General features: G+C 42.6%; 1 protein-coding gene across 1 annotated transcript in view; it reads left to right on the forward strand.

The window, feature by feature from the left end:
- XPR1 (xenotropic and polytropic retrovirus receptor 1) overlaps window positions 1–26,897 on the forward strand; it is a 588,907-nt gene that overhangs the window by 340,509 nt on the left and 221,501 nt on the right. Inside the window, exons 5-6 of the mRNA XM_086955457.1 lie at window positions 4,089–4,238; window positions 20,843–20,926. Coding sequence (XP_086811583.1) covers window positions 4,089–4,238; window positions 20,843–20,926 — 234 coding nt within the window. The remainder of the gene's footprint in view (window positions 1–4,088; window positions 4,239–20,842; window positions 20,927–26,897) is intronic.

Below are 26,897 nucleotides of genomic sequence, written 5' to 3' on the forward strand. Positions count from 1 at the left end.
TACCATTGACTTACCAATCCTTGTCACTGATACCTAAAGTCCTATTAGATCAGGGAGTTAGCAAGAGAATAGGTAACGTTAACATTTGCCCTCATATAATAACCACAAACTCTGGAAATGTTTAAAATCTTTATCTAAAATTCTTTAAATGTCTTCATCCAAGCATTAAGCAATAAAAAATTCTCAATCCGGAAAATAACGATTAGAAAAAAAATATGTATAGATTTTATAAGACAGTCTCTACAAATTTGTCATTTAGGGTAGGGAAAGAGAAGGAATCAGAGCAATGACATACGACAATATGCAAGACCGTTATCATTTAACATTAGGGTGGGAAGAGAGCAGGAGTTAGAACAATGACATACCCACATAGAATATTTACCTAGAATGGTGTGAAGAACTAACCCTGACCACGGGTCAGTATAAAGGACAGAACCCCGAAAGTGCAGGCACCATAAAGGCAGGCAGGTGCAGATCAGAATCGCGACGGGTAAAGCCAAATTGGATCAGGACCACCACAGGCTAAGACCGACACCCGCAGCTAAAGTTGCAACGCCTGCAGCGAACAGCCAGAACCCGGTAAGAATGATTGATTTTTCCGACAAAGTGCTTCACCAGCACTTCAGCTTTCAAACCCCAATCTGGGTTTCGAACCTTCTGACAGAGTGCTCCGCCAGCACCTCTGCTCCCGATTACCTATTGAGTGCGTTGGGGTTGTGACAGGTCAGCTATTCAGACATGTCGGACAAATTAGCTAACTAAGCCTACCCTAGTTATACTATTTTCCAGGTCAGTGTACCAACCCCCTAATGTTGCAAGTGTAAGGATCTCCAATTTTGATTGGACAAGAAGAGAGGAGAGGTCATCACACCATACCAAAAATGAAGCTTTTCTTGATGGTATTAAAATTAACGTTCCCACCCATACCTTTATTTTCCCATGCACTTTTATTCCACCTTGCAATGAATGTATAAGTCAGTAAAAATAGCGTTCAGTATTGTACAGTCCAGCTTCCTCTCCTGGGGTTGAAAGTTCACGCTCCCAGGCACATCTTCTCGCAAGTTTTGGACTTGGCTTCCATTCAATGCCAGTGACTCTTGAGCTTTTGGAGTCTTGTTCGCATGTTCAAAATGGGTGCAGTGGGGTTTCAACAGGCCCGAAATGCTACATGTAAAAAATAAAAGATAAACAGTTTTAGAACAAAGAATAAATTAATGTTCTGTATACCACTTATCACTACTTTATTCCCATTATTTTATATTTAACTATTGCATTAGTGTTAAGAAGAACAAACAGCTTAGCAAAAGCAGCAGTGCAAGCTTCATGCATGCGGTAACACAGAGCAGCCATCTTAGTTTTAATGCGCAGAAGCAAAAGTTTTCCCTCCAAGCCGAGAAAGACGTCATGTCACATGAGTATGACAGGCGCATGCGCAGTAAGAAATCCCGCGTAGCAGCGGCCATATTATTGCAAGCGGTTTATCATTAGTAAAAGCACATATGCAAGCTTCCCTCCGATGTCGTGTAATGCGATATTAATAATACAAACATGTTGATTAGTACATTAACGTTATGTCCAGAGGACTGATTACAAGCAAGTCGCATTACATGCAAATCCTTGCTCCATCACTGGCGGAGCGGAGCTGGCGGTGTAGAAGTTGAGTCGAGTGTTGAGGTATGCTGGGCCGGTCTTGTGGAGAGCTTTGTGTGTGTGTGAATGAGGAGCTTGAAGGTTATCCTCTTGTTGACGGGGAGCCAGTGCAGGTCTCTCAGGTGTGGTGTGATGTGGCTGCGGCGGGGGATGTCGAGGATCAGACGCGCTGACGCTTTCAGGATGCGTTGCAATCGTCTCAGGAGCTTGGCCGACGTTCCTGCGTCGAGGGCATTTCCGTAGTCCAGCCTGCTGGTGATGAGGGCATGGGTGACTGTTCTTCTTGCCTCGGTGGGGATCCACTTGAAGATCCTGTGGAGCATTTGGAGGGTGTTGAAGCAGGATGAGGAGACGGCATTGACCTGTTTGGTCAACTTAAGGAATCATCAATAAAACCATCAATCATTACTGGATCATTAATTTTAATTCAAACAAAATCAATCTATAATTGTTCAACACTTGCATATGTAAACTTTTTACACTCTGTGTTGTCATTTTTTACTTTAACCCCTTCCATGCGGCCCCGATTCTGCACCTGTGCGGCAGAATCGCGAGTGGGCGGGTTTATGATGGCCCCCAGCCGTCATCAGCACACGAGCACCGTAGTGCATGACGGCTGGGGGCCGTCATCAGCATGCAAGGGGTTAAAATCTCTGATTCTGACACAACAATATAACCATGCAAAAGAGTACAGTGAACTACATAGAATTACATATAACCACATTGTATAAAAGAATACGGAGGGAATCGCAGCAGTTTAGCATCCCATGTGTTCCACTACATATGTACTTTCTACAGAGGTGTGTTGGAGAGCAGACTAGACAGACTGATGTCTCCATAGCTTTCTACCAAGTCTGCTTCTTGCAGTGGCCTCTGAAGGAGGGAAGGAGTCCGCAATGAATTCTATGTCCTACAGAATACCTATCGAGTAGACTGGGAGTTGCGCAATGCATCCTATGTGTTCTACTATATGCCAACTTCCTACAGTGAGCTATTGATGCAGGGATTACTGCGATGTATCCCATGTGTTTCACTATATTCCTCCTCCTTACCGTGGCCTATGGAGGGAGTACAGCCATGAATCCCATGTGTTCCACTATGCCTACTTCTTACATGACCCATAGAGGGAGTACAGTGATGCATCCCATGTGTGCAGCTCCACGTGTACATTCTGCAGCAGCCTATGAAGGAGGGAGGGAGTACCGAGATGCATCATGTGTTCTTCTTCCCATCTACGTCCTACATTGATGCATCAAGAAAGAATAGATGCCCTGCGATGCCTCTTATGCGTTACATTGCATGCCTACGTCATAAAGAGACCTATGGAAGATGGAAGAAGTTCAGCGATGCATCCTCTGTATTGCACTCCAAGTCTGCAGCAAACTAGGCTGACTGAAGAAGGGTGACATGCTTTTCACCCGCACTCCAAGTCTACATCCTAAAGTGGTTGATCAATGAGGGAGGGGCACAGGACTGCACCCTGTATGTTCTGCTTCAAGTCGTTAAAGGAAGGATTGGGAGGCAGCAACACCTCCCATGTCTTCCTATCCATGTCTACACTACACCCTGCAGTACTCTATGGAATAAGTAAAGGGACGCAGTGAGGCATCATGTGTTCTGCTGCAGTAGTCCGTGGAGGAGGAACGAAATCGCAGCACTACTTCTCATGCCTGCTGCTTCGCGTCTCCTTTCTGCAGTTATGATTCGAGAATGGATAAATGCACAGCTCCACATCCCATGGGTTCTGCTCTGTGTACTTGCTGCATCATTCTATAGAGGAAGGCTGCACAATGATTCCCCCGTCTGCATCCTTCAGTGGTTTGTGGTGGCACAAGAAAACTAGCAACTTCGTCTGTTTAACTCCAAGGCTGTATGCTGTAGCTGGCTATAGGGTAGGACAGCTCAAGTTGTAAAATGGAAACCTCTGCCTCTGCTACTGTCCGTGCCAGAAATTAGAGAGGCTGATGCATCAAGCACTAACCAACCTGCAGGCCTCTCTTCTTCACCACTCCATCAAGCATTGAGGGTTTCGTCCATGTTTAGTCTCAAGTCAAGTCTGCAGGTCTGCATAGTCAGTCGATCTCAAACTGTTCGTCTATATTGTCAGTGCCACTCACCACGCCTGTATTCTGCAGCTGTTGTTTGAAGGACAGACTGAGAGCACTTTGCTCTAAAATCTGAGTGTAGCCGACCCTTCGGTATAATAATCTCCATCTCTGTGAGTTAAGCCTACCATTGTTGTCCATAACCTCCAGTCTGCGAGTGTGGCTTGTGCTAAGTAATCGAGGTTTTGGAGTGTAGTCGACTGCTGTGTGTAATAAACCACTAGTCTTTGAATTCAGTATGCCCTCCGGTGCAATATCCCTTCCTTTTAACATGCAGCCTTTATGTGTTCGGGCCGAAATAGTCTTTTCAACTGGCTCTCTCCTCTCACGCAGAATCTGAACTTCACCGGGTTCCGTAAGATCCTGAAGAAACATGACAAGATTCTGGACACTCCACGGGGTGCTGACTGGCGTGTTGGCCACGTAGAGGTGGCTCCTTTCTACACCTGCAAGAAAATCAACCAGCTGATATCTGAAACAGAGGTACGTAGCACAGACTGATACCACAAAGAAAGTCTTTGGCCTGGTAAACTGCAAAAACATTTTTTGAACATTGATATGCATTTTCTTCCCAAGTTTACTAGGTTAATACATCAAATGTATGCAGAGCTTCACTAAAGCAAATTTTGAATGGGTAGGCACTTCGTGAGGTTATATTTAAACATGGGATTGCCCTATGCAGTTTATTTTTTATTGAAAGAATATGAAGGCAAAGTATTGCAAACTCTTACATAGTTGGCCACCTTATCTGTAGACTTGAGGTGACATACTTTCACCTCACTGGGAATTTGGCTGCCAAAGATGCCAGCACACCCAAAACCCTGCATGATGTTACCTACAACTGGTTAGTGAGAAGTCAATAGCACTGACTTAGGGGTTCAGCCTCCTTTTAAGGTTGCAGCTTACCATGCAGCGCAGCTGTGTGGTATGTGAAGACATCTTGTGAAGTTTCAGAAAGTTGACCTGGGAATGCATTCTGCCTGTTACTTGCCATTGGCTCTGTGGTTAGTAACTCATGTTTTCTTGCTTCCTATTTGCTGGTTTTATTTGCTTTAGGTTGTCCAGGTTGAGTTCGTCCTGCCTGATGAGAAAGTCATGTTTACTGTATTCTTTCACAAACTCGTTTTCTGTCAACAGGCCTTTAAATCTTGTTCTTATCTTGTCACGCTTGCTGTGTAGTCGGCGACCAAGGTCAAAAGTCAAGCTGTGTTTTTGTGAGTCTGGTTATTTTGCTTTTAAGTGCAAATGTGTAGTGAGGAGGTGCAAGCAGGAAGTAGTAATTCAGTAAGATTTATTCAAGCAGGAAACAAGTAGTATAACAGGTAGTTATGTTCTGAAGGGGAGCCCCACCAGGAGCAGCCTGTCTGCTGCTCAGCCCATGCCCAACACTTACTTCACCTCTCTCTGTCCCAACATTCCGAGGCTCATCAGACTCCAAGATTCTATTGTGTTCAGAGCACAGGCACTGGCTGAGCAGGTGGTGGAAAATACATTACAATACATATGCAGGATACTACAAAGTGTTTCTAGGAAAGAGGAATGCAGCAGACTTTCTCTATGCAGCCTACTTGTGCCCTTTATGTTTTTTAATTTTATTTTAGACATGGCCACCTCAAATGGTATCTCGTTCTTAATTGCACAAAACATTGACACATTTAAAAAAAAATCCTTTACATTGGCAAGTCATTTTCATTTGTGAAACTGCTATTTTGGGAACAAAGTAAAAAAACAAATTTTAGTATCAGCCTAATATATGGTGATCTTGGGCAATTTACACTGTTTATTCCCATTTACTGTGAAACACAGGAATATATCTCCTTACAGGAAAGAGCCAGCCACATTGTAACACAATTTAACAATAGTTGTTTTTTACTTTGATATGTAAAGCATATGCTTTATTTATGACATCTGTGGTAACTCGTTTTGGAGAGTTGGATTCGTTTAAAGATGCTTTTTATGAACGCTTTTGTGTTTGTTAAAGCTGTAGGAAACCCACTGAACCCTGATTATTGCTATATGTTACCACTGAGCAAGCGGTCACAAGCGCAGTTTCTTTGCAGGCACTATGGCCCTGATTTGGATGGTGCATCAGGTGCAGTGACACGGGCCAAAAGGTCTAGGTTACCCACTGAACAGCTGTTATTGCTATATGTTACCACAAAGCAAATATTCACAAGCCCGGTGGGCAGGGGATTACCCTAGCACAGTTCTAGACCTAGTTTGTGCGTCTGTCTCCAGACGAACTTCCAGCAGACTTGGTCTTTATGTCAGCAGGAAGAAACGCTGGAGTCTAGAGTCTCAAATTCGGGGAAACCCAAAACGCCAACACAAAGGGGGAGATAAATCTTCACAATTTCCACTTATCAGCCTTTTGGGAGTAGCATCTCCTGGTGTACAAAAGTGCAGGTAATGGTCCAAGACTAATTCTTGACTTCTAAAGAGACTACTTTCTCCTGTCTCCCCACACTGCTTATCAACCTCATGAGCATGACAGCTGAACAGAACAAAAGATCAGGACCTGCTAAGAGGCTTGTTATCCCTGCACTTATAGAGAAAACACTCTCTGTAGCCCTCGCACAAGCTTCAGGAATGGCAGCAATACAAAAATGCTCATCTGGCAGACTAAATCCAGCCCCCATTTTGTACATAAATTTTACATGGAAAATCTAAAATGAATTTAACTGTGCCCATAGTCACCCATGAAAAAATACTCCTGTTTTATCCTAAATATTTTCAGAATAAATCAGCTGAGGATGCAGCGAACGACCCTTTTGCAGCAGACTGGACAAACACTTTACGTAGGGAAGGCCAGTATGCCATTTGCCCACTACAGGCAATAGGTAAAGACGAATATACCTCGTTATCACGCAGACTTTTTCCCCGCAGGGAAATACAACATGGTCGTTACAACGACCTCATTGTAATTCTGCATTCCATTACCCCGCAAGTCGTAACAATGACTTGCGGAGGGGGGTGCGCTGGATGTTGGAATAGTAAATTTTACTATTCCAACTTCAGTCTGTGTGGACATTAGGCAAGGTGTTGGATTTTGAATCCAACACTTCTCCCCCCTCAGCAAGTCGTTGTTCCTACTTGCCGAGTAATGGTATGCGGAATTAAAACGTGGTCGTAACAACCGTGCTGTAATTCCCTGAGGGGGGAAAAAATTTTGTGGTAAACATTGTTTACCTGTAAAGGCTCGTATTCCGCCACTATAAATCAAAATGCTGCCACCTCTGTTAGTCCAGAGCAGTGTTCTACAATATTGGGGAAGAGAAATCACAGCAAGACAGTGAAATTGACCAAGGAAACCCTAAAAGATACTTGGGGGCTAAACAGAAAAAAATAATAATAAACTTTAAAAAACGAATGAAAAAACTAAAGTTTTGCTAACATACCTAAAAAGCACACATGCCAACTCTCATTTCTCTATAACAGAGAAATGCATTGTGCCAGTGGAGAATGCTCCATAAAACATGCTCGGCATCACTACTTCATTGAAGTGTTCAAATGAAAGAAAACAGCAACAACCTCATACTGCTGCAGACAGGTGGTTGAAACGGCAAATATGTTTGTTGCTTGTTTGAAGTGCACTTATTGGTCCCAAAACCTTTGCTTATCGTTTGCACCGAATGCACTTCCTGTTCCCAAAACACCAGTTTACCATACGTAGCAAAATCACTCATTTGCTCCAAAGGTTCAGCTTATAATTCGATGCAGATGCACTAATTTGTCCAACAATATCAGTTTTTCATTTGCAGCATGTTTCAGAATATTGATTTAATTAAAAATAGTATCACTTTTAATAAACATAACAATGTGCCCTCACTGGTATCAGTAATGTCTAGAGGCAGTGTACAATAACACATTACCTGCGTAGAAATGTGGTGTTTTTCTGCATTGGCCAATTGCAGCTGACACAAGTGTTAACCACGCCTATTTTCCCCATTCTTCAAACTGAGCCGACAGGTCTTCAGAGACCCTTATTAGATTTCCATGTACCCCACATCTTTCCCCACTTCCTAGGGCACCCCCGGCCTTCATATATCACTTGCTCTAACAACATGCATCATTGCATGTCTGTGTTCCAGCCCTGCAGAGTCTGCACCTCCCTCACACCCTAGCGTCTCGCAATATTGTGCTTAGCCAGTATCATGCCCAAGGCAAACCACAGTTTAAGATATTTGGGTGCATCTTCTTCCCACTAAATGTGTAACACAAACCATTTGTCCGAAGTACCAGCTCTGGTGCCTACAACCTGTTCCATGCATCTCCCGACTCCTTCCATTAACACTGTATGTGGGCACATGTCCGAAGGATATGACTGAGGAGACCCATTCAAGCCCTTCCTCTCACGCATAGATCCAGGTCGCTCCTTCCCATCCTATATAGAGTGACTCTGGAGTAATATAACCTATGGAGAACGCAGAGCTGTACGAGTCAGTTGCACAATCATATTGCTATGTCACGCCGACCCCTTAGTGTTTAGAAAATGAGCTGCCATGTTACAGAAATGCATGCCTCATTGCCTGTGGCCTGCTCAGGGAGACCACAGCCTGAGTCCCTCTGCCATGGTCAGCCTTTGGTGCTGATGCAGTCAGCATCGTCTGATGGAGGACAGCCTTGGTCGTAGGCTTACAGAGGAGGAAGGCAGTCTGCTGCCTGCTCTTTCAGCCAGTGGAGTGAAACCTCAGCTAGGGAAACAGTTGGCCAAGCAGTGGATGGCGCTGCACATGGGAATAGACATGATAGTGCTGATAAAAGTACACTTAGTTGGCGTGCACATGCAGAATCTGTAAATAATACAATGCATGTGCTGGATCCAAACAAAATTCAGGGGGCAGGGCGGGAAGAGGGGAAAAATATTCTGGGGTATCTCATATTGGGCTGGGGTAGTCAGGAAGGGTGGTATCACACGCAGCAGTCTCATTGACAGTGAGTCTATGTATCTTTTTCATAAACTTTGCCACTGTAAAAATTAGTGAAATTGAAAAAATATGATAGTAGAGCAGTTCTGGCTTACTTAACTGCTCGCATAAAAGCTTTATTTTAGGACAACTTAAGGAGTTCAGGGCATATTATTGGTAAGGTAAGTGTGATGGCTAAAGCACTTGCTGAAGGATTTGTGCGTGCACGTGAGAGAGACATAGACCTCTGGCAACAGGTTGGAATCATTATAAATTTGCCCGTGGGTTAATATATCTTAATATTAACGTGATAGCACAGTTTTTTTTTATTCTTGGGATCGCACACAAAAACCAGACACTCTCAACCGTTGCATAGAGTGTAGGTAGTTCTTAGATATGTACCAAGGTTGAAAAGTTACAAACTCTTTCAAGATTCACTTTAGCCCTTGGCAGACTCCTGGTGTTCATTTTGTAAGTTCGCATAGGCTCTGGCAGCAAAGTCTGAGGTTCCAGCTGTGCTCAAACAAAGGATTTGATGATTATCTGTGAAATCAAGCATTGGACCATGCTGTGAAGAAAATGAGAATAAAACAACAAGGATCGACCCTCGTACCCACAAAGGAACCTGGGCCAATTATATATTACAAAAATAACGACACCCATGTGCAACACTTTAAACCAGAGCTACCATTCTCATGAGACCAATTCTTCAATAGGTAGGATAGTATATCAAGGATTGAAACCGAAGGACCCCAAATATTTTGTCAGTGTGGTATATAATCTCATAGCATTCTCCTGAAATAGTAGAACAATCAGTGTAGACGGCGCATGATGCAAAAGGTGCTCTGTGCGAAAACAAAAATAGTTTGACATATATGGACAACCTGAAACATAGGACATCTACATCTTATAACAGATGAGTTCTAAATATATCCGTGCACAAAGCATTCTCCATAGGGAAATCCCATGATCATGGCGACATTTCGACCCATAAAGGAAACAGTGTGCGGATCTCTTTTTGACGGCATCATCCAACTAATGACCTGCAAACAAAAAGAGGGCCCTTAATAGTATAATCTAATACTTAATATGTCCCCCAAAAAAAATCACATCTCATAAATCAATCTAAAAGGTTGATTTGTATCCTTGCAAGTGAACTCGTGAAATCAATCCACTGGTCCTCCTTAAAACCTAAAAATAAACAGAGGGCTATATTTGGAGCAGGAATCTCAAGTGAAATTGACAGAGCTCGTGGTGGGATGTGGTGGGATGTCACAAATGCATAAGGCAGATACCAAACATGTGAAAGATGTAACCGGGAGCACTCGTGCTTATTGAGAGTGCTCAAAACGTAACTAAACTATGTGGCTGGCTGAAATACATATCCATGCTACCATGCCACAAACCAGATCAACAATGTCTCCATAACTATAGGTAATCTATGGCTATGGGAAGGGTCGTGGATGGAGCAGGCTCACGCTTCTCGATGTCTGCAGGCAATACAGCGGCTACTCAACACAGATGTTACCATGCGTTCACTGGGCAGCTGGTAGGAGGTGACCTGTGACTCCTGGGTAGTCTTGTTCTCAGTCGAGATTCCCCCATGCATGCAATTGCAGTCCACTTGGCCTTGCCTCTTTCCCTTGGATCACGCCACTTCTTCGTGGCAGGCACAGTTCATTTTGTTTGTAGGCTGGGAAGCTTTTTCTCTACAAGCCAAGCAGCAAAGTAACTTCACAAGCTTTCCTGAACTTACGCCGAGTCTCTGAGGAGAATGTGAACAATGGAACAGTTCCACTCCTGGCCCTGTCCTTCTCTGCTGTTCTTGAACACAGGTCACCTTGTTGTCGAGTAGATATATTTAACTAACTACTGTCTGAGGGCCATTACTTACTCCACTGTCATTTCTGAAACAGCCTGTGTGAAGCCAACCATGGAGTCTGCTACTTTAAAACTTCAATGACTAGTCCAGTCACAGGAGCATCCTTCCGCTGGAGAAGTGTACATTCAAGTTGGCTTGTCCTCTAGGATAAAAGCAGCCCTGCTCAAAGGAGACCACAATTGTATAGCACCTATTGGTTCAATTACATACATGTAACCCCCCAAAAAACACACACACACACACACACACACACTGACTCTCTCTCTCTCTCTCTCTCTCTCTCTCTCTCTCTCTCTCTCTCTCTCTCTCTCTCTCTCTCTCTCTCTCTCTCTCTCTCTCTCTCTCTCTCTCTCTCTCTCTCTCTCTCTCTTTCTCTCTCTCTCTCTCTCTCCCTCCCCCTATATACATGTATCAGGCATGGAGCCCAGTTAGGGGAGGTTGAACTACTATTGTAAGGCAGAACCAGTAAACAGCACTCCCAAAGAAAAATGCAGCCTCTCAGTCAGTCTCGCGTTGCCTGGTTGGACAGGCTGGAACCACTCTCATAAAAAGTGCTATACTGTGGTTGTGGATGACACATGAGATAAAAAGCCCCCTTTGATTGTCGTCACAACCGTTTTGTTCAAGTGAGAACTTTCAAGGGTTTGCAGGAATGCCTAGCTCAATGTGAGATAAGATACAAAGAGCTGCGTGGAAAAGGTACAAGGACCGGCTGGCACATCTTTCCGCCCCCTCAGAGGACCTTTGTCCAGATGCATCTACAGGCAAAATATTTGAAGACCTTGGTCACTCCCAGAACTTGCTTAGTAACACTGCAATAATAAACATGGTCACTGCAGGATATGGGTCTTATATTTCCTCTGTAAATGTTACCATCTGAGATGCTTTATTTATTTTATTTATTTTTATTTATTTTTATTTATAGTGTTTTGTATAGCGCGAACAAGACCCGTGGGTATCAGAGCGCTGAACATAAAAAGATTACAGACTTGAACAATTATCACATCAATTATAACAACAAACAGTTATGAGGTAGAAGCGGTGTGGTAAAAGGGTGACTAGCTAAAAGGCATTGAGAGGTGCATTGGTCTCAGCTTGTGTCATAGTCGTATCTTCAAGCTCGTTGAGGTAGGGTTATATAACATAATCAAAACAATTGCCTATATAGTTAGCAATTAGGAGTTGCGTAGGTTTAGAGTGTCATAGTAGTCATAAACATAATAAAGTGAGGTATAGCTTGTCATAGTAGTCATAAACATAATAAAGTGAGGTAGAGGTTATATAGTTTGAGCTGTGAGATACAGTATATAAGCTCCCAAATATATGAGGTAGCAGTACATTGTGTAGCCGAGGCTCGGACGGGAGTCTTTCATTTGTTTGATATTGAACTTCCAATTATTCAAGATGAGTACCTCCTCTTTGGTGTAGATTTTCATATCAATAGTCTGTAGTTTCTCTACGTAGGGCATTTACTCATCAAGTGGCTCTTTAGTTCCCGTTTGAATGATTCCGTATTTTGAATCTTCCTGATGTTTGGAGGGAGTGAATTCCAGATTCTGGGTGCAGCTCCGGAGAAGGCCCGATCGTATGTCCTTTTCTTGCGGAAGAAGGCTGGTCGCAACAGCAGCTCTTTGGCACTTCTGCTTGGTCTGTTGCCTCCCGAAAGTTTAACTTTCTTGGCTAGGTATCTAGGCATGTTGTAGTGAACCGCTTTGTGGGTAATGCAGGCCATTTTCATTTGAATTCTGGCCTCGTAAGGCAGCCAGTTTAGGGCTTTCAGGTGGGGCGATATATGATCGAATTTCTTCGTTCCCGTGATGAGTCTTGCCGCTGCGTTGAGGCAGGCTTTTAGTGGTGCTATGGATGTTTTGGGTAGGCCAGCTAACGTGGTACAACCATATTCAATCCTCGAGATAACTAGCGATTGAGTGGCCAGTTTTAGATCCGCCTCAGAGATAAAGGGTTTTAGTTTTCTCAGATAGTTCAAATGGAAGCGGGCGCTCTTAGCCATTGAGTTAATGTGGGCTTTCATGTCGAGGTTCTCATCTAACGTGATTCCCAGTGATTTAGCTGAGTTAACTAGGGTCGGAGTGCAGTTTAACGCAGTCACCAATTTCACCCATTCCTTTACTTCAGGTTGGCTCCTTGTTGGTGAGATTAGCAGGAATTCAGTTTTTTGGGCATTTAGTTTCAGATGATTAGTTGTTAACCATTGCAACGCTTTCTTTAGTGTGTCATTCATTCGGTCGATGTCATCATGGGAGGCGATCTTTATATATATTTGCGTGTCGTCTGCATACATGTGATAGGATATCCGTGATTTTTGAAGAATCTCCGTAAGGGGTTCTACATATAAGTTGAATAGATCTGGGGATAGAGTAGAGCCTTGTGGGACCCCGATTGTGTTAGGGCATGGGGAGGAGGTTGCTTGGTTAATCAGGAATAGTTGAGTCCTGTTCTGTAGGAAAGAGTTGAACCATTTCAGTACGTTTCCGGACAAACCCATCCTGTCTTGAAGCCTGGATATTAGTAATTCGTGATTTACCGTGTCAAAAGCTGATGACAGGTCTAGTAGGATCAGTAGGCATGCCTGATTTAGGTCAAGGGCTTGTAAGGCGTCATCAACAATGTGCAGGATCGCAGTTTCAGTACTATGTCCTGTTCTAAATCCTGATTGGCAGTCGTCTAGTAATGCGAACTTAGCGATGTGTTGACTCAGTTGGCCTTGTACGCATTTCTCAATAAGTTTGGCCAGTAAAGGTATGTTGGTTACTGGTCGATAGTTATTCGGGTCTGTCGCATCCGCTGTTGGTTTTTTGATGATGGGCACTACCTGCCCCGTTTTTAGGCAGTCAGGGAGGGTCCCTTGTGTAAGTGAAGCATTTATTATCTGGGTCCAGATCGGAACTAGAGTGTGGCTAATTTCTCTTACACACTTTGACGGTAGAGGGTCTTGATAGTGGTTGTTCGGTCTAAGTTCGGCTAGCTTTTTGGCAATCTTACCCTGGTCATATAGTTCAAATGTGTCCCAATTTGCTTTATTTTTTGTTTGAGGACCCTCTGTTGTCTCATTAGCCTTATTTTTAGGTGAAGGAAGGGTCACAAGGTTAGCTGCTGCACTTGTGAGCTCAACTTCTAGTAGTTTGGTTTTTTCCGAGAAAAATGAGGAGAATTCCTCGCAGCTTATGGGAGTTTTTGGGTTCTCTTGGGTCGTTTTAGTTAGTTTGTTTGACTGTTGCTTTAGGATCTCGAAGAGTTTTCGTGGTCTATTTTTGGCATTATCCAGTTCAGCCCTTATATATTCTTTTTTGGAGTTGATTATCTTTTTGTTATATTGTTTTCTGGTTTTTCTGAGGGCTTTCAACTCGGGGGAGGAGGGATGTTGTCTCCATTTCCTTTCGGCCATTCTTAGTTTTCGCCTGTCCTCGTTCAGTGCCTCATTAAACCAAGGATTTTTTGGCTTTTCTGAGACGTTTTTCAGTTTTTGAGGCATGGTGTCATTGACGATGTTGCCGATCGAGGTTATGTAGTGGTCAGTCAGCTCATTGACATTCTGCCTGTTATTGGGTGGCTTCAGGTCTTTCTCACATCTTTCAACCAGTTGTTGAATATTGGCTTCCTTTGTCTCACGAATCAGTTTTTTGAACTTGCGGGGTTGCACGGTCTTGCCCTTTTTTATTGTAGGTACCGTGAATGTTATGGCGTGGTGGTCAGACCAATCGCATGGATCTATAGCAAGGATCGATGTCACATTATTTCTTGAGATAATCCAGTCTAACGTCGCTCCTTGTGAGTGAGTGGGCTGGGTGCATGCTTGGGTAAGGTTTAGTTCATTGAGGAAGTCTTTCATCGTGTTAACCAGCTTGTCATTGTCGTCGTCCCAGTGTAGGTTAAAGTCACCTAGGAATATATTGTTGGCATCCGGGTTTGAGTTGGCCGTTATGATCTCTATTAGTTCCTCTGTAAACTTTGCGTTATCTCCAGGTGGGTGGTAGAATGCATGCAGGTTGCAGCTTTGCTTATTTAGTGCTCTTATATTAAGACCAAGGTATTCACAGGACTCTATGGGGCCAGATTGGAATTGGCTGACCTCGATCTCCGAGCGGTGGATGCACGCTATACCTCCTCCCACTTTCTTTGGTCTGTCTGACCTGACGATGTTGTATTGTGGTGGAACTAGGAGATCAATGGTAGGAGATGAAGATTCGTTGAGCCATGTTTCTGTGAGGATGGCCAGGTCGATATCATTGTTAATGATGAGTGCGGCTATGTCTGATGCATGTTTATTTGCCGAACGGCAGTTGAGTAGTAGGCAGTTCAGGGTTTTCTGTGAATTATCGACATTACTGTTTTCGGTTTCCATTGTAGTTAACTGAATATGTTGTAGGTTGTGGTGTATCGCTTTCCTGTTATTCTTTCTGGGCATTCTATTGGAGTCAATGGGTACTATTTTGATATTCTCCTCACTTCCCTGGGCCAGATGTTCATAAGATCGAAGTAGCACCATGGTTTCTTCATTCGACAAAGGATAGGTCCTGTTAGGTCTGTTGGGTCGGAGTGCAAGATTCTGGATGTGTGAAACCTTCGTGTGCATACTTATCGTCATCTCCCAGATTTTTTCAATTGTCTGTGCGATTTTCAGCGAGTCTTGTGCCAGGTTTCCTACTAGTTTCTTGAGTTCCTTGATTTCTTTCTGGGTTCGGGGTGATTTCTTATGTGAGCTAGGCTTGTCTGTTTGGGTTCTGCATTTTGCTCTTCTTCGTGAGAGGTTGGTTCTCGAGTCCCCAGATCTTTCCATTGACTCCTTGGTTTGGTTGTTGTTCCTGACTCTATTAGGACTGACCTCATTGTTTCTTATATTGCGATGTGTAACGGGTGCCTTTGTGGATAGGGATCTAGGAGATTCCAATCTCGCATTCGGGGGAGGTTGCGGAAGGTAGATATCTTCTGCTTTGTTCATTTCGTGGTTATCTTCATAGGGGGACTCGTTAGGTGTTGAGTTACCCTCTTCCGGTGAAGTGTCATTGATTGGTAGCATCAGCCGCTCTTCCATTGGGGCCATTTTCTTTTCTTTGTTTCCAAGGTTATTAGATGTCGCAGTCATTTCACTCTCCTTCTCCGTTGTTGCCATCGCCGTTTCCGGTAAATCTCCGGCATTAGAGATTTGATTGTTCTGGCAGTTCGTTAGATTAGCATCTCTAGTGATAGAGTCGTTGTTGTCGATTGTGGTAACTGGTGGGTTCCTGTTTTGCTGGTAGTTTTGTCCTTCTATGCATTCCTTTAAAGTTTGGAAAGCTGCCTCAAATTTCTCTAGTTCTTTGTTAGTTGCTTGTATCAGCACTATTCCCGTTTTGTACATAGTAATGAATAATTCTGAGCTACATCCTTTAGTTAGTGAAGTCGTTATTTTTGTGCCATGTGGTATGTTTTTTATGGTTTTTGTGAACAGCCTATTTGTAATGATATTGCGCCATTTGGCCGTTTTGTCTGTGTAGAATATCAGGTCATTCATCATGACGCCTTTAACTCTATCGAAATATGGGTCGGAGAACAGGCTGTTCGGGTTTTTTCTCAAGGTGTTATGTTTGAATTTTTGGCAGCATGTTTGGATAGAGTCGGAGGATATTCTATATTCTTTGCATTAGATCCCGTCGATCCTCGGTATCTTTCATCCATTTCCGCTTCACCTTTATGTTGTGTTGTAAGTCTTAGAAAGCCTTTGCCTAACTGTACTGAGTGGTTTCTAAGTGTCCCCAGTACTGCTGTTTCGTGTTGGTAGGTATAGTTATTTTGTGGTTCCGTTTGCTTTTATACCTTATTCTAATCAATCCTTTGTACTTAAGGTGCCATCACCAGTAAAATAATTAATTACTTGACTATCTCTCTTTGTGAGCGGAATTTGTCTGAAGGTTCTTTAGTTAATCCTTTGTAATATTGTTACTTCTTCTAATCCACCTTTTTCTCTTTCCTCTTGGGATTGTGTAGTCCCCCTTCCTTCTTTTTCCTTGTCCTTTCTTTCTTTTCAGTCTCTTTTCCTTAGGCTTGTGTAGTCCCTTTTCGGTTTTCTTTGTCCTTTCTTTCTTTTCAGTCTCTTTTCCCTTAGGCTTGTGCAGTCCCTTTTCGGTTTTCTTTGTCCTTTCTCTCTTTTCAGACACTCTCCCTTGTGCTAGTGTAGTCCCTTTTCAGTTTTCGGTCACTTTCCCTTGTGTTAGTGTAGTCCCTTTTCCGTTTTCCCAGTCTTTACTTTCTTTTCAATCCTAAGTATTGGTAGGTCGCCTTTCCCTTTTTCTCATCTGTTCGGGGGGGGAGGGGGGGCGTCTATGCTGTTTCACTCCCTTTCCTCAGATCGCCCGTCCTTTAGCACCGATTCTGCTCCTGTGGTGTTGATCGGTGAGATCACTTGTGTAATGTTTGTTTAATGCAGACGTCTTGTGCGGCCGCCATGTTAAGGTCAGGCGCGCCGAAACTCAGTCCCTTCGCTTCAGTTAACCTGCGTTTCCCCTTTCCATGTGCTAGGGAAGTTGCGAGTTGCGAGTTGCGAGCTGGTAGGTCCGTGTAGATATTGAGTATGACCATACCTTTTTCCGATGGTCTGGATAACCGAGGGCACTCCGCTCAGCCTTCCGAGATGACCCGTCCGTCTACAGGCACCGGAGCTGCTGGCGAACCTTTTTTCAGGGATCTCCGACTTGTGCAGTCCAGGGTGGCATCCGGAGGCTATTCAATGTCGTCCACAGCCGCTCCACATCAGGACGTTCATCTCACGCGGTGTCCGACGTCCGAGGGGTCCCAGGCGCAGAGGCAGTCTTCTCTACTGACCAGGTAAAGGATTTCCTCCCGCGTCTTGCTTCTCCTTCGTTCCTTTGCGTTTTCTGTTGTTCAGATCATGAAACCGTGGTTCCGCTGGGACCTGGGTCGTCTTAGGGGGTGTTCAGGGGTTATTCAGGGATTTAATCCTTGTTTGGAGATCCCTTGCCCCGGAGCTCCTCACTAGAGCCCCCCTACAGCGGCCAAAAGTTAGAGCTTGTAAGATAGAACAGAGTGTTATCTCACTCTGCCAGAATCCAAACTTGTCCCGCTATATATAAGGGCTAGGGCTCTTGTAAGAGCAAAAAGTCTGGCACTCATAAACTACCTTCATTAAAGTTGAACAGAGGACTTGCTACACTTTTGATCTACTTGTAAAATATCAGAGGGTCATCAAACGTGTGTCCATAATTACCTCCAGTCAATTAAGTGCTCCGACACTACCAATTCTTGTACACGTGATATAAAACTGCAAATAAATCAAGGCAATTTCAATGTATTTATTGCATTTGGTCATTTGAAAACCTTTGCTTACCAAAATAAAATCATTACAAGTAATGAAACAAAACAGGTTAGTAAATGAGTGTCAGAGGAAAAGTGATTAGGATAGATGTATAGAAAAAGTAGATTTGTGCTTTGCTGCAGCAAAAATCCAAATACATTAATCTATGAGCATCGGACAAAACCTGTTCGCAGTTAAGAATGCATTTTATCTAAAAGAGCAATGTTCTGAGCGGGAGACGGGTGTGGAATATCTATCGCATGACACCGAGGGCATATTCTATAACCTCAAAGAAAAAAAATTAACTTATTTGGTTCACTGGACAAGTAGGTCCAATCCCCTTCAGCACAAACCCTTTGGCTACCAGTTTACAACATCATAAACGGATCTTTGAAAGAGGATTGTCTGCAACTAAGGCCAGATTTGCATTCACGTGTATCAGTTATTCTATATTCTATACATATGATTCATTGTTGCAAAGCCTTTACAATTAAGTGAGTGCTTGAAGGAAATGCCTTGAGCTCAGCCTGGTTCCAGCATGAAACATTTATGCATGTTTGAAAAATTTGACAGTTTGATGCTGCCAATAATGGTCCGTGATTGCTGCCAGAATGTAAGCAAATACATGCAGAAGCCTGAAAGCATGATTGATGATTGTTTGCTTTCAAAATAAAATGTACACAAAAAGAATTGGCAACTTGAATTTTTAATTTATTTATTGTGGAAGTTCAACTACATATCTCTGAGGCATCAATTAGTAAAACAGACTCAACGGACATATCAACCGTGTAATTGTTGATTCCATGTTACTAACATCACATGTATGTAGAAAAGTGACAAAAACAGAGCCTTTCCAGAATCCAAACTCCGATATATTGTGAGCTCTGATACATGGAGATGCCACCAAAATCTTTGAGCTCACTGCATGGCACCAAAAGGGACAAGTGGAATTTTTTTTACAGGGCAAGTACATTTCTGAAGCGTCCCATCCCTTGGACAAGTAGATGTTTTAGACAATTCTACACCCATAAAGAGAACATCGTTGAACATAACTGTAGGCTACCATCTCCGAATTGTAGGCTAAACTAAACATTCTCAAACACCATGTTGTAATAAAATCTGTGATATATGTGTAGGGAAATTGGCGATATTAACTTCTGGAGACGAATGGTAAAGGTTGTGCCCGGTGAAGCTTAATGTCCTATTTGGATCCAGTTTGCAAAGATGATTTGCTTCTGCGTGTTTAGACTTTATTACATGCAAAAGATTCCATTAAGGTCTATCTTCATGAAATATTATAAAGCTTACTACTAACTGGGAAAATACATTTTGGGCAAAGGTAAATGAATACTGGAAAGAAATGTATTCCTTAATCAACTTTGTTGTATAAGCACCCATTACTCAGTTAAAATAGGGTTGTCATGCTTGGATAGTACTAGTTAGGCATCTAGAGTACATTGTTGTGCACATTTTTAAGGTACTGTGAACCATCCATTGATCTCTTACGGACGGACTCTTGCCTTCATCACCAGTCAGATATACCCCAACGATATATGCTCAGTCGTGGTGAAGCCGGTAATTGGTACAAAAATTAACAAAAAGTGGAAAAAAGCAGCCTAGCTTCTTGTTACCAAACTGTGGAGTTTTGTAACCAGCAAACTTCGTACATTTACCCATGTTGTTCCTATAATACTTTGTACCAAGAAACCATTGTCGATCATGCACTCTGAATACATTTAACATAACCTAACCAGGACAACATGTATAGAAAGAGAAAAGACTTTGGTTTAATTCTGATTGCATGGACGTTATTACTATGAATCACATCTATAAATGGTAAAACTGTTTAATAAAATCATTTTGTGATTTTTTTTTTTCCGCTGAAAAAGAAAATGCAAGAATTAAATCAAGATTACCACACACATGAACAACGATGTGCAGAGATCTGTAAAACATATGCATGGAAATTTGTTCAAACAATTTGCAACCATTGCTACCTAATGCTTATTTTAGAGCAAATGATGAAGTAGGACAGTTTCTTTATCAATAATCTTCTTACCTGTCTTCCTTCTCTTTAAATGTTTCTATATTGTTAAATGCATGTGAATCTATTGAAGATCTCATCCCAAGAAACAAATACTCTTTAATAATGATCCCACAAGAAGCCTCAATCATTGGTTTTTGCCGTTGAGTATACTTTCTCATGTTACTATGGGCCTTATGTACATACAGGTACGTCGCAAATGGTGGATGCAAATTTCCTACCAACGTTTTGCAATCTTTCAGGCTTCTGCAATGTGATCTTTGTACATATAGGTTGCTTTGCAAACGCTTTTTTGGAGAAGTGTTGACAAATGACGGGTTTAATTTTGATTACGTTGTGACTCCTTATGATTGGCTACTAACACAGAGATGGAGGCTTGCTAGGGAAGACAGACCTCCATCTCTGTGTTTACACTACCAAAGTCGGTTGTCCGCATCCATTCAGAAAGTTTTCAACCTGAAATGCCCCATCCTAATAGTGATTTAGTATGAGTTGCAGATCCCTTTTTGAAATTTGAAAAGAATTTTTCAACGCACAAAAGAGGTTTGTACACTAAAATCAGAGCTTTTGTGGTTGCAAGCCATGTGATTTTACAAATTGCACGCTTTGGAACCGCAAAATACTACAGTACAAAAGGCCTCTTGTTCTTGCTTCAAATGGAAGCTGGAATGGTGCTTCGATGTAAAGGATTATGTAGAGCTTCAGTAAACATTGAGAAGAAGAATTACTCCCATAAGGTTAAAAAGCTAGAAATGCATCTTCTGGAGGGTATATTAAAAAGGAAATTTTTACAAGATGGGTAAATGCTGAAGAAAGTGTTAAATGTAAGTAACTGTCCAATCCATTGAATTGATGCTCCAGCAGTAGCCTATGCGAGAAGGTTGTGGTGGTATATTTTCCATTATGTCCATCTTCTCAGTTTGTGTGCTATGTTTTTCCCATCAGACTGTGGTGACCAATGACCTTGAAGATGGAGACAGGCAGAAGGCCATGAAACGATTGCGGGTGCCTCCTCTCGGTGCAGCACAGGTGAGAATGTGCATTATCTTGTGAAGCAGGATTGGAGACCGGTCATGCCTTGCGGAATGGTATGTGCAAGAGATTGTTATACAGTGTGTTAATGCTGGCGAGAGGTAATGATCACCTTTTGGGGCAGCGCACGTGTCCTAGTTTCACCTTGTGCTTTTACAACTTGTGGCAAAAACAAGTGAAGGCGTTTTATTCTTTATGAGTAAGTGCAGAGCATGCGTCATTGCGTTTTGTGTTATAGCATGCTTGATGTCATACCAGGTTCTACCTCCTGCTCAGGCAACCATTCAGAGAAGACACACCACCAAGCAAGTATGATCACACACCTTCTGTAACTTTCCTCTGTTAATGTGATGTAGATTAGGGGTATCAATACTGCACACCACCCACTCACCAGAGTTACACTCCTCACCAGGCAGGTTTGCCTGAGTGCTCCCCCAAAAAAACCTGACTCAAACTTTGATATTCACCACCCTAAAGATATTACCTGGCATTGGGAGTTCGTTCATAAAGCCACTCCCCGTATCCTGGCCCCCCTTTTGACTGGGAATAAGATCTCACTCCGCAAGTCTGTTATGACCACACCACAAAACCCTCATCAAGGCACCCTTAGAGACTGACATGCACAATTCTGTATGCGCAGACTTTGGAATCATATTTTGTAGTAATTGAGAGAAAGTAGCAACACCAAACTCCTGTGAAGCCTGCCATAGATCTAGTCAACAAAATGCAGTGGGAGTACTTGGAGATCAAATGGAAATGACCTGCCCTCAAAAGATGCATACAAAAAGGTCACAAAATCACATATATGGTTAACAGGGATAAAGTATATTAGCGCCTAATAGCAGAAGGAAAATCTTATAGCAAAAGGTAAACAAGGACAAGAAAAGACCTTTTGAATGGGAGGTTGATCAACTGGTCCCCAACTACCCTAATCAAATCAGCAGTCTCTAAAATTCCTAGCTGCAGGCCTGATATTGTTGCATCGTATTCAAGACAACAACTTTAATGTCTATGGCCCTAGGATAAAGGATGAACCTTCTTTGGTCATAGAGGAGGGATTTTGTGGACCTTCAAATGGGGTAAATTGTGTCAACATAATTGTGGCTTCTTCGTTGTGTACATCAAACTAGATTGCCTCCACTGCCCTCTTGGGTGGATGATTCCAACTGAAGAGTTTCTGGCTGAGTTGCGTGCTGTCAGGGTATGCCGCATGTGCCGATGGCCATCTCACCACCTAAATTTAAGACCAGACTGATCATGCAGTTCTGCAAGATTAGGTATATAGCAATGGGGTGCAGTTTTGCCTCAGCACATTTGTTGCACACGGTCAGGCTTGGGTACGTACACCTGCCTGACCATGTCTGTGAAAAGATGGAGTGTTCTACGTATCACCAGTATCTGATCAGGCACACAAATCTTACTACTTCATGGCACCTATCCCACTACTCAAATAGGGGGGATGATTTTGTGCAATTCTAGCTACCAAAGGTCCCAAGAATTTATTTTTTTGCAGTTTTATATTTCGCAAACTTGAACAAACCGGGTAGCCGAGCACTTTAGATAGCACCAGTTACATTACATGAGGACACACATTAATTTTGTTAGGCACGGGGAGATTAAGTGATTTGCCCAGAATCACAGGAGGTTTGGTGTCATTATCGAGACTCCAACCAGGTTCCCCAGGTCTGAGGTAGAGCTCCCTAGCTAGCCGTTAGGCCGTCTTGCACAAGACCGTGCGATCAAAGATTTAGAAGACAGACAGGCAAACAGACACACACACCCTCTCTCCTCTCTCTCTCTCCCCCGCCATCTCCTTCTCCTCCCCCCCCGACTCCCCTTCCCCACCTTTCGACCCACAATGGCACAGATGTGCTGTCTTACCTGACCTGCATGGATCGACAGAAAACCACAAGATTGGGGAGAGTCATTGGACATATTTGCAGAAAACAAGAGGGCCAGGAAACACATGAACGGGGAATACACAATGTTTCTAAAAAAAGACTTGGGTATTGGTAGGGAGGAAAAATTTACGATGTTAAATTTGATAAATGGTTTCTGGGTCCGCTCCACATATAGAATAACAGTTAGAACATACGGACAAGCATTGAGTTGGGAGGTCTTGAGACCGATCTGCGGCAGAAGCACCCAGGAGTAAGAAAAGTACGCACAATACATTCCACGTTGTGGGCAGCCCAGTTAGATACGTCGCACTTGCGGGCATTGCGCCATGTGAACATCTCTGCTGAAATGGGAGTGTACCCTGTATACAGTGCAGGTGGGAGTTCATCGCACCTATTTTGAAACCTAGGTGCACGTTAGCAAAAACAAGGCGTTAACGGAGATGTCCTATTGGTGAGCAGTGATTTGGTGGCCAGTGATTGCATGCAGTGGGCAGGTCTCCAGTAACCGTTCCCTTTACGCCTTATGGCCAGTGAGTTCGACCATATGTGTATTCGTGTGCAGTAAGTGAGAGCTAATGGTGTTTTCAGTTGTGACCCTCCCACCCCCAGGGATTGTTTTGTGCAGTGAATGAGCCTCTAGGGTGCGATTATGTTCAGTGTGTAAAGATCAACTGTCTCTATAAGGAGGTGGTTAGGGATAGCTGGCCTTTGGATGTACCATAAGCGTATTAAGGAATAGATCTTAACATTCGTACAGATATACTGCTAAAGGAAAATATCCATTCTACGCTTACCTATAGTTCTATAGGCACAGGTCTATGTGTTGGCATGCACGTTACTGGCAGACAGAGAATTTACTATCTATTTATGGGCAGCTCTCCATATATACAGTGTTTGCAGAGATGTTCTTCGTGTTTTCCTATATAGGTTTACTATTCTGGTGTACATGGGCATACGCATCCTTAGTAAATAGATTCTAAGTGCTTGTGTTGCATTGTTAGATGGATGTTGGTGCTTGTATATGAATTGTGGGCACAGTGACCATGTATTAATGTAGAGCCTTCGTGCTATAGTGGATGCAGGGTTGGTGATCATTCTTTTCGGGTCTACATATATATGCATTGTTATCAAAGAAAGCCTTTTTAGCGCCTGGATGTTTTTTTTATTGCAGGTGTGCTTCTCTATTGTGCAGCTGCTTTGTTGGTGTTCATTGCTCTTACTGCCTGTGTGTGTACGTGTTATTGGCGAGGCATCTCTTGATACTGTATGTACGATGTACGATGTTAGTTCATATGAGTTGCAAAAAAAAGCCTCAAAAGATCGAAAGCTTCCGGTGCATTTATGATTCGGTGACTAGTTGAAGCAATTCGCAATTCGTTTGAACAGTCTCTGGTTCAAATCAAAAGGTTTGATTGTAAATAGTTCGAAAACGTCCCTGTGCGTCGAAAGGAGCAGTAGTTTGAATCATTTGGTTCAAATTAATTTGTTCTGCTTTTCAAACCCTGAACCATGACCCTAATTCTATCTCTGTCTCTAATATTAAGGAAAACTGTTAGCTGACCCCAACCTTAATCCAATTCTCACCTTCATGCTAATCTTTATCTTTCACCACAAACCTAATTCTCACATCACACCAGTCAATGATTGTGGCACCACGTGTTTGTTTCTAGGTCTGGCTTGGCTGTGCCGTTGTCAGCTTTACCAAACATTATAAATACCTTAAAGTATACATTAAGTGGTCTTTGGCTCCACCCAGGGGAGGATTTCTTTATCATCTCGTGCTCTTGGCTGTTATAAACATCGTTCCACCTCCCATCGAGTGCTTGCATTGCAACCAATGAGCGGGCCTGGAAAAATCTTAAAAATGTCACTAGACCTGCAGGTCTAGTGACTTGACTTAAATAATACTCGACCTATTTGTGCTGCTGTTTACCCATAAACATCAAATCCACTTACAACATTACAAGATGAATGTACACACCAAGATCACGTGTTTTTGTCGTTTGGCTTTTTAGCCCCTGACTTCAAGGCTCTAAAAAGTAAACAAATTATAGCACAAAATAAATATAGGTACACAACACTTTTGTACCATCACCCACCGTTTGGTGCGAAGTCCAAAAATAAATAAGCATAAGTATGAGCTGGTCCAACGTGACGTATTATGTTCAAAAGGGGACGAAGAATGCAGAGTACAATGCAAATATGTAAGTCATAGGCCAAATTAGAGTCATATAAGTCGAATTGGAAAGACACAGGTTTATAAGATCAAATTAAAACACACATTTATTTATAGGTTCAAGTCCACTTACAAGGGGAATTGATCCTTTAAATCTGTAACTTTCCTGTTCGATTTATATGTCTCTAATTTGGCCTTTGGCTTTAACATCTGTATTGTGCTCTGCATACTTCGTCCCCTTTTAGACATAATGCGCCACGTTGGACTTACCGGCTTATAATAATGTTTATTTATTTCTGGACTTCACACCAAACGGTGGGTGATGCTACTAAAGTGCTGTGTACCTACATTTCTTTTGTGCTATGGTTTGTTTACTATTTACACCCCTGATGAAGTCAGAGGCTAAAAAGGCAAATGACAAAACACGTGTTGACTGTGTAAAGTGCATTATGGATGTATACAAATTGATGTACAGTAATTAAGGAATCAAGAAAAGAATTGGTGGATAACATTTAAGTCAATGGATATATCACGACTCCTTATTGAGTGCTCAGGACAATTGTTTTGTCTATGATTTAGTTAGGACTCAAAATGGACAAAAAAATTCAAGCTATACATATAGACTTTGCCATTGCTTGATTAAATGTAGGTGTGTGTGTGTGTGTGTGTGCGTGTGTGTGTGTGCGTGTGTACGCACACACACACATATATCGTATAGTAGGAGCTCTTAGTGCCCCACCGTCTTTCAGTCCATCCCTCCTTGAATAGAACCCGTGGCCGAAAGGTCCCAAAATGATAGCAAGATTAGAGAAAGAGTGGTTAGTGCTTGCAACCCAGAAAGTTACAAGAACACGGTTTTCAGTGTTGAGACAGAGTCACATTGTCCTCTAGCGAGGACACAGCAGAAAGCTTTCCAGCTCCAAGTCACTCCAGGGAAGCAGTTAATCAAATTGCCATGAAAAGAAGACTGTGCGAAGAGTTAAGCCCACAAACAAAAGCTTTTTCTGGACGAAAGATGTGGAAATGCTGCCAGCCCCAGAGGGGGGTTAGGAGCAAAGATCAGAAGATGGCTACAAGTAAGAACATGAAGTATTTCTAAATCAATGCAAACTACATTCCTATCTTTCCAAAGATATAGCAAGGGCTTTGACTAAAGGAACATAGTATGTATGTCACTGGCAATATTTTTATTGGGTGTAACTCCGGAAGAACCACTTGACTGTTTGCTTTGTTACTTTGTCTTACTGAATTTTTGCTTATGGAGGCTTATCACGAGCTTAAAGCAAAACCGCTCGTAAGTCCGGCGCTCTTGTCAGGTCTGTCAGTTATGGAAGCTGTAATATTTAGGTGTGTTAGAGCTGGATGTCTCATACATAATAAAAACTTTAAAAAAACACCATTTAACAAAATCCAGAATAACAATCAGGAACTCAGCAATAAGTATCTGAGAATTTCTGTAACCAGCTAGCAACCTTATTTGATAACAAGATTGTTCTAATAATAAATACCACTCAATGTTAAAAAACAGGTTGACTTGTATATGCTCTTACTGTCAAGTTGAGGAATTCAACCCCGGAAGACGCATACTCCTGGTCAAAATTAAACACTGCTTTACTCGTTAAATCAGGATCCCCATTGGGGATACCTATTAAGGTTCAAGCTCAAAATGCGCATGTCCTGACACCGTATATACAAAGTTTGAATGTGTCGCTCAATTCTGGGGTGATTGAACTAAAATAAAAAATGGGCACCATAATCCCATTTCTAAAGAAGAGTCGGTTAGATAGTAGAGATATGGTCAGTTTTACAACCTCTCACAATTTTGGCTGCTGCCGCGAAAATATCCTTCGTTGCAAGGAAACTTATGTACTTTTGAAGAAAACAGTCCGCG

This window comes from Lissotriton vulgaris, chromosome 1_1, assembly GCF_964263255.1.
Source record: "Lissotriton vulgaris chromosome 1_1, aLisVul1.2, whole genome shotgun sequence".
NCBI classification, from domain to species: Eukaryota; Metazoa; Chordata; class Amphibia; order Caudata; family Salamandridae; genus Lissotriton; species Lissotriton vulgaris.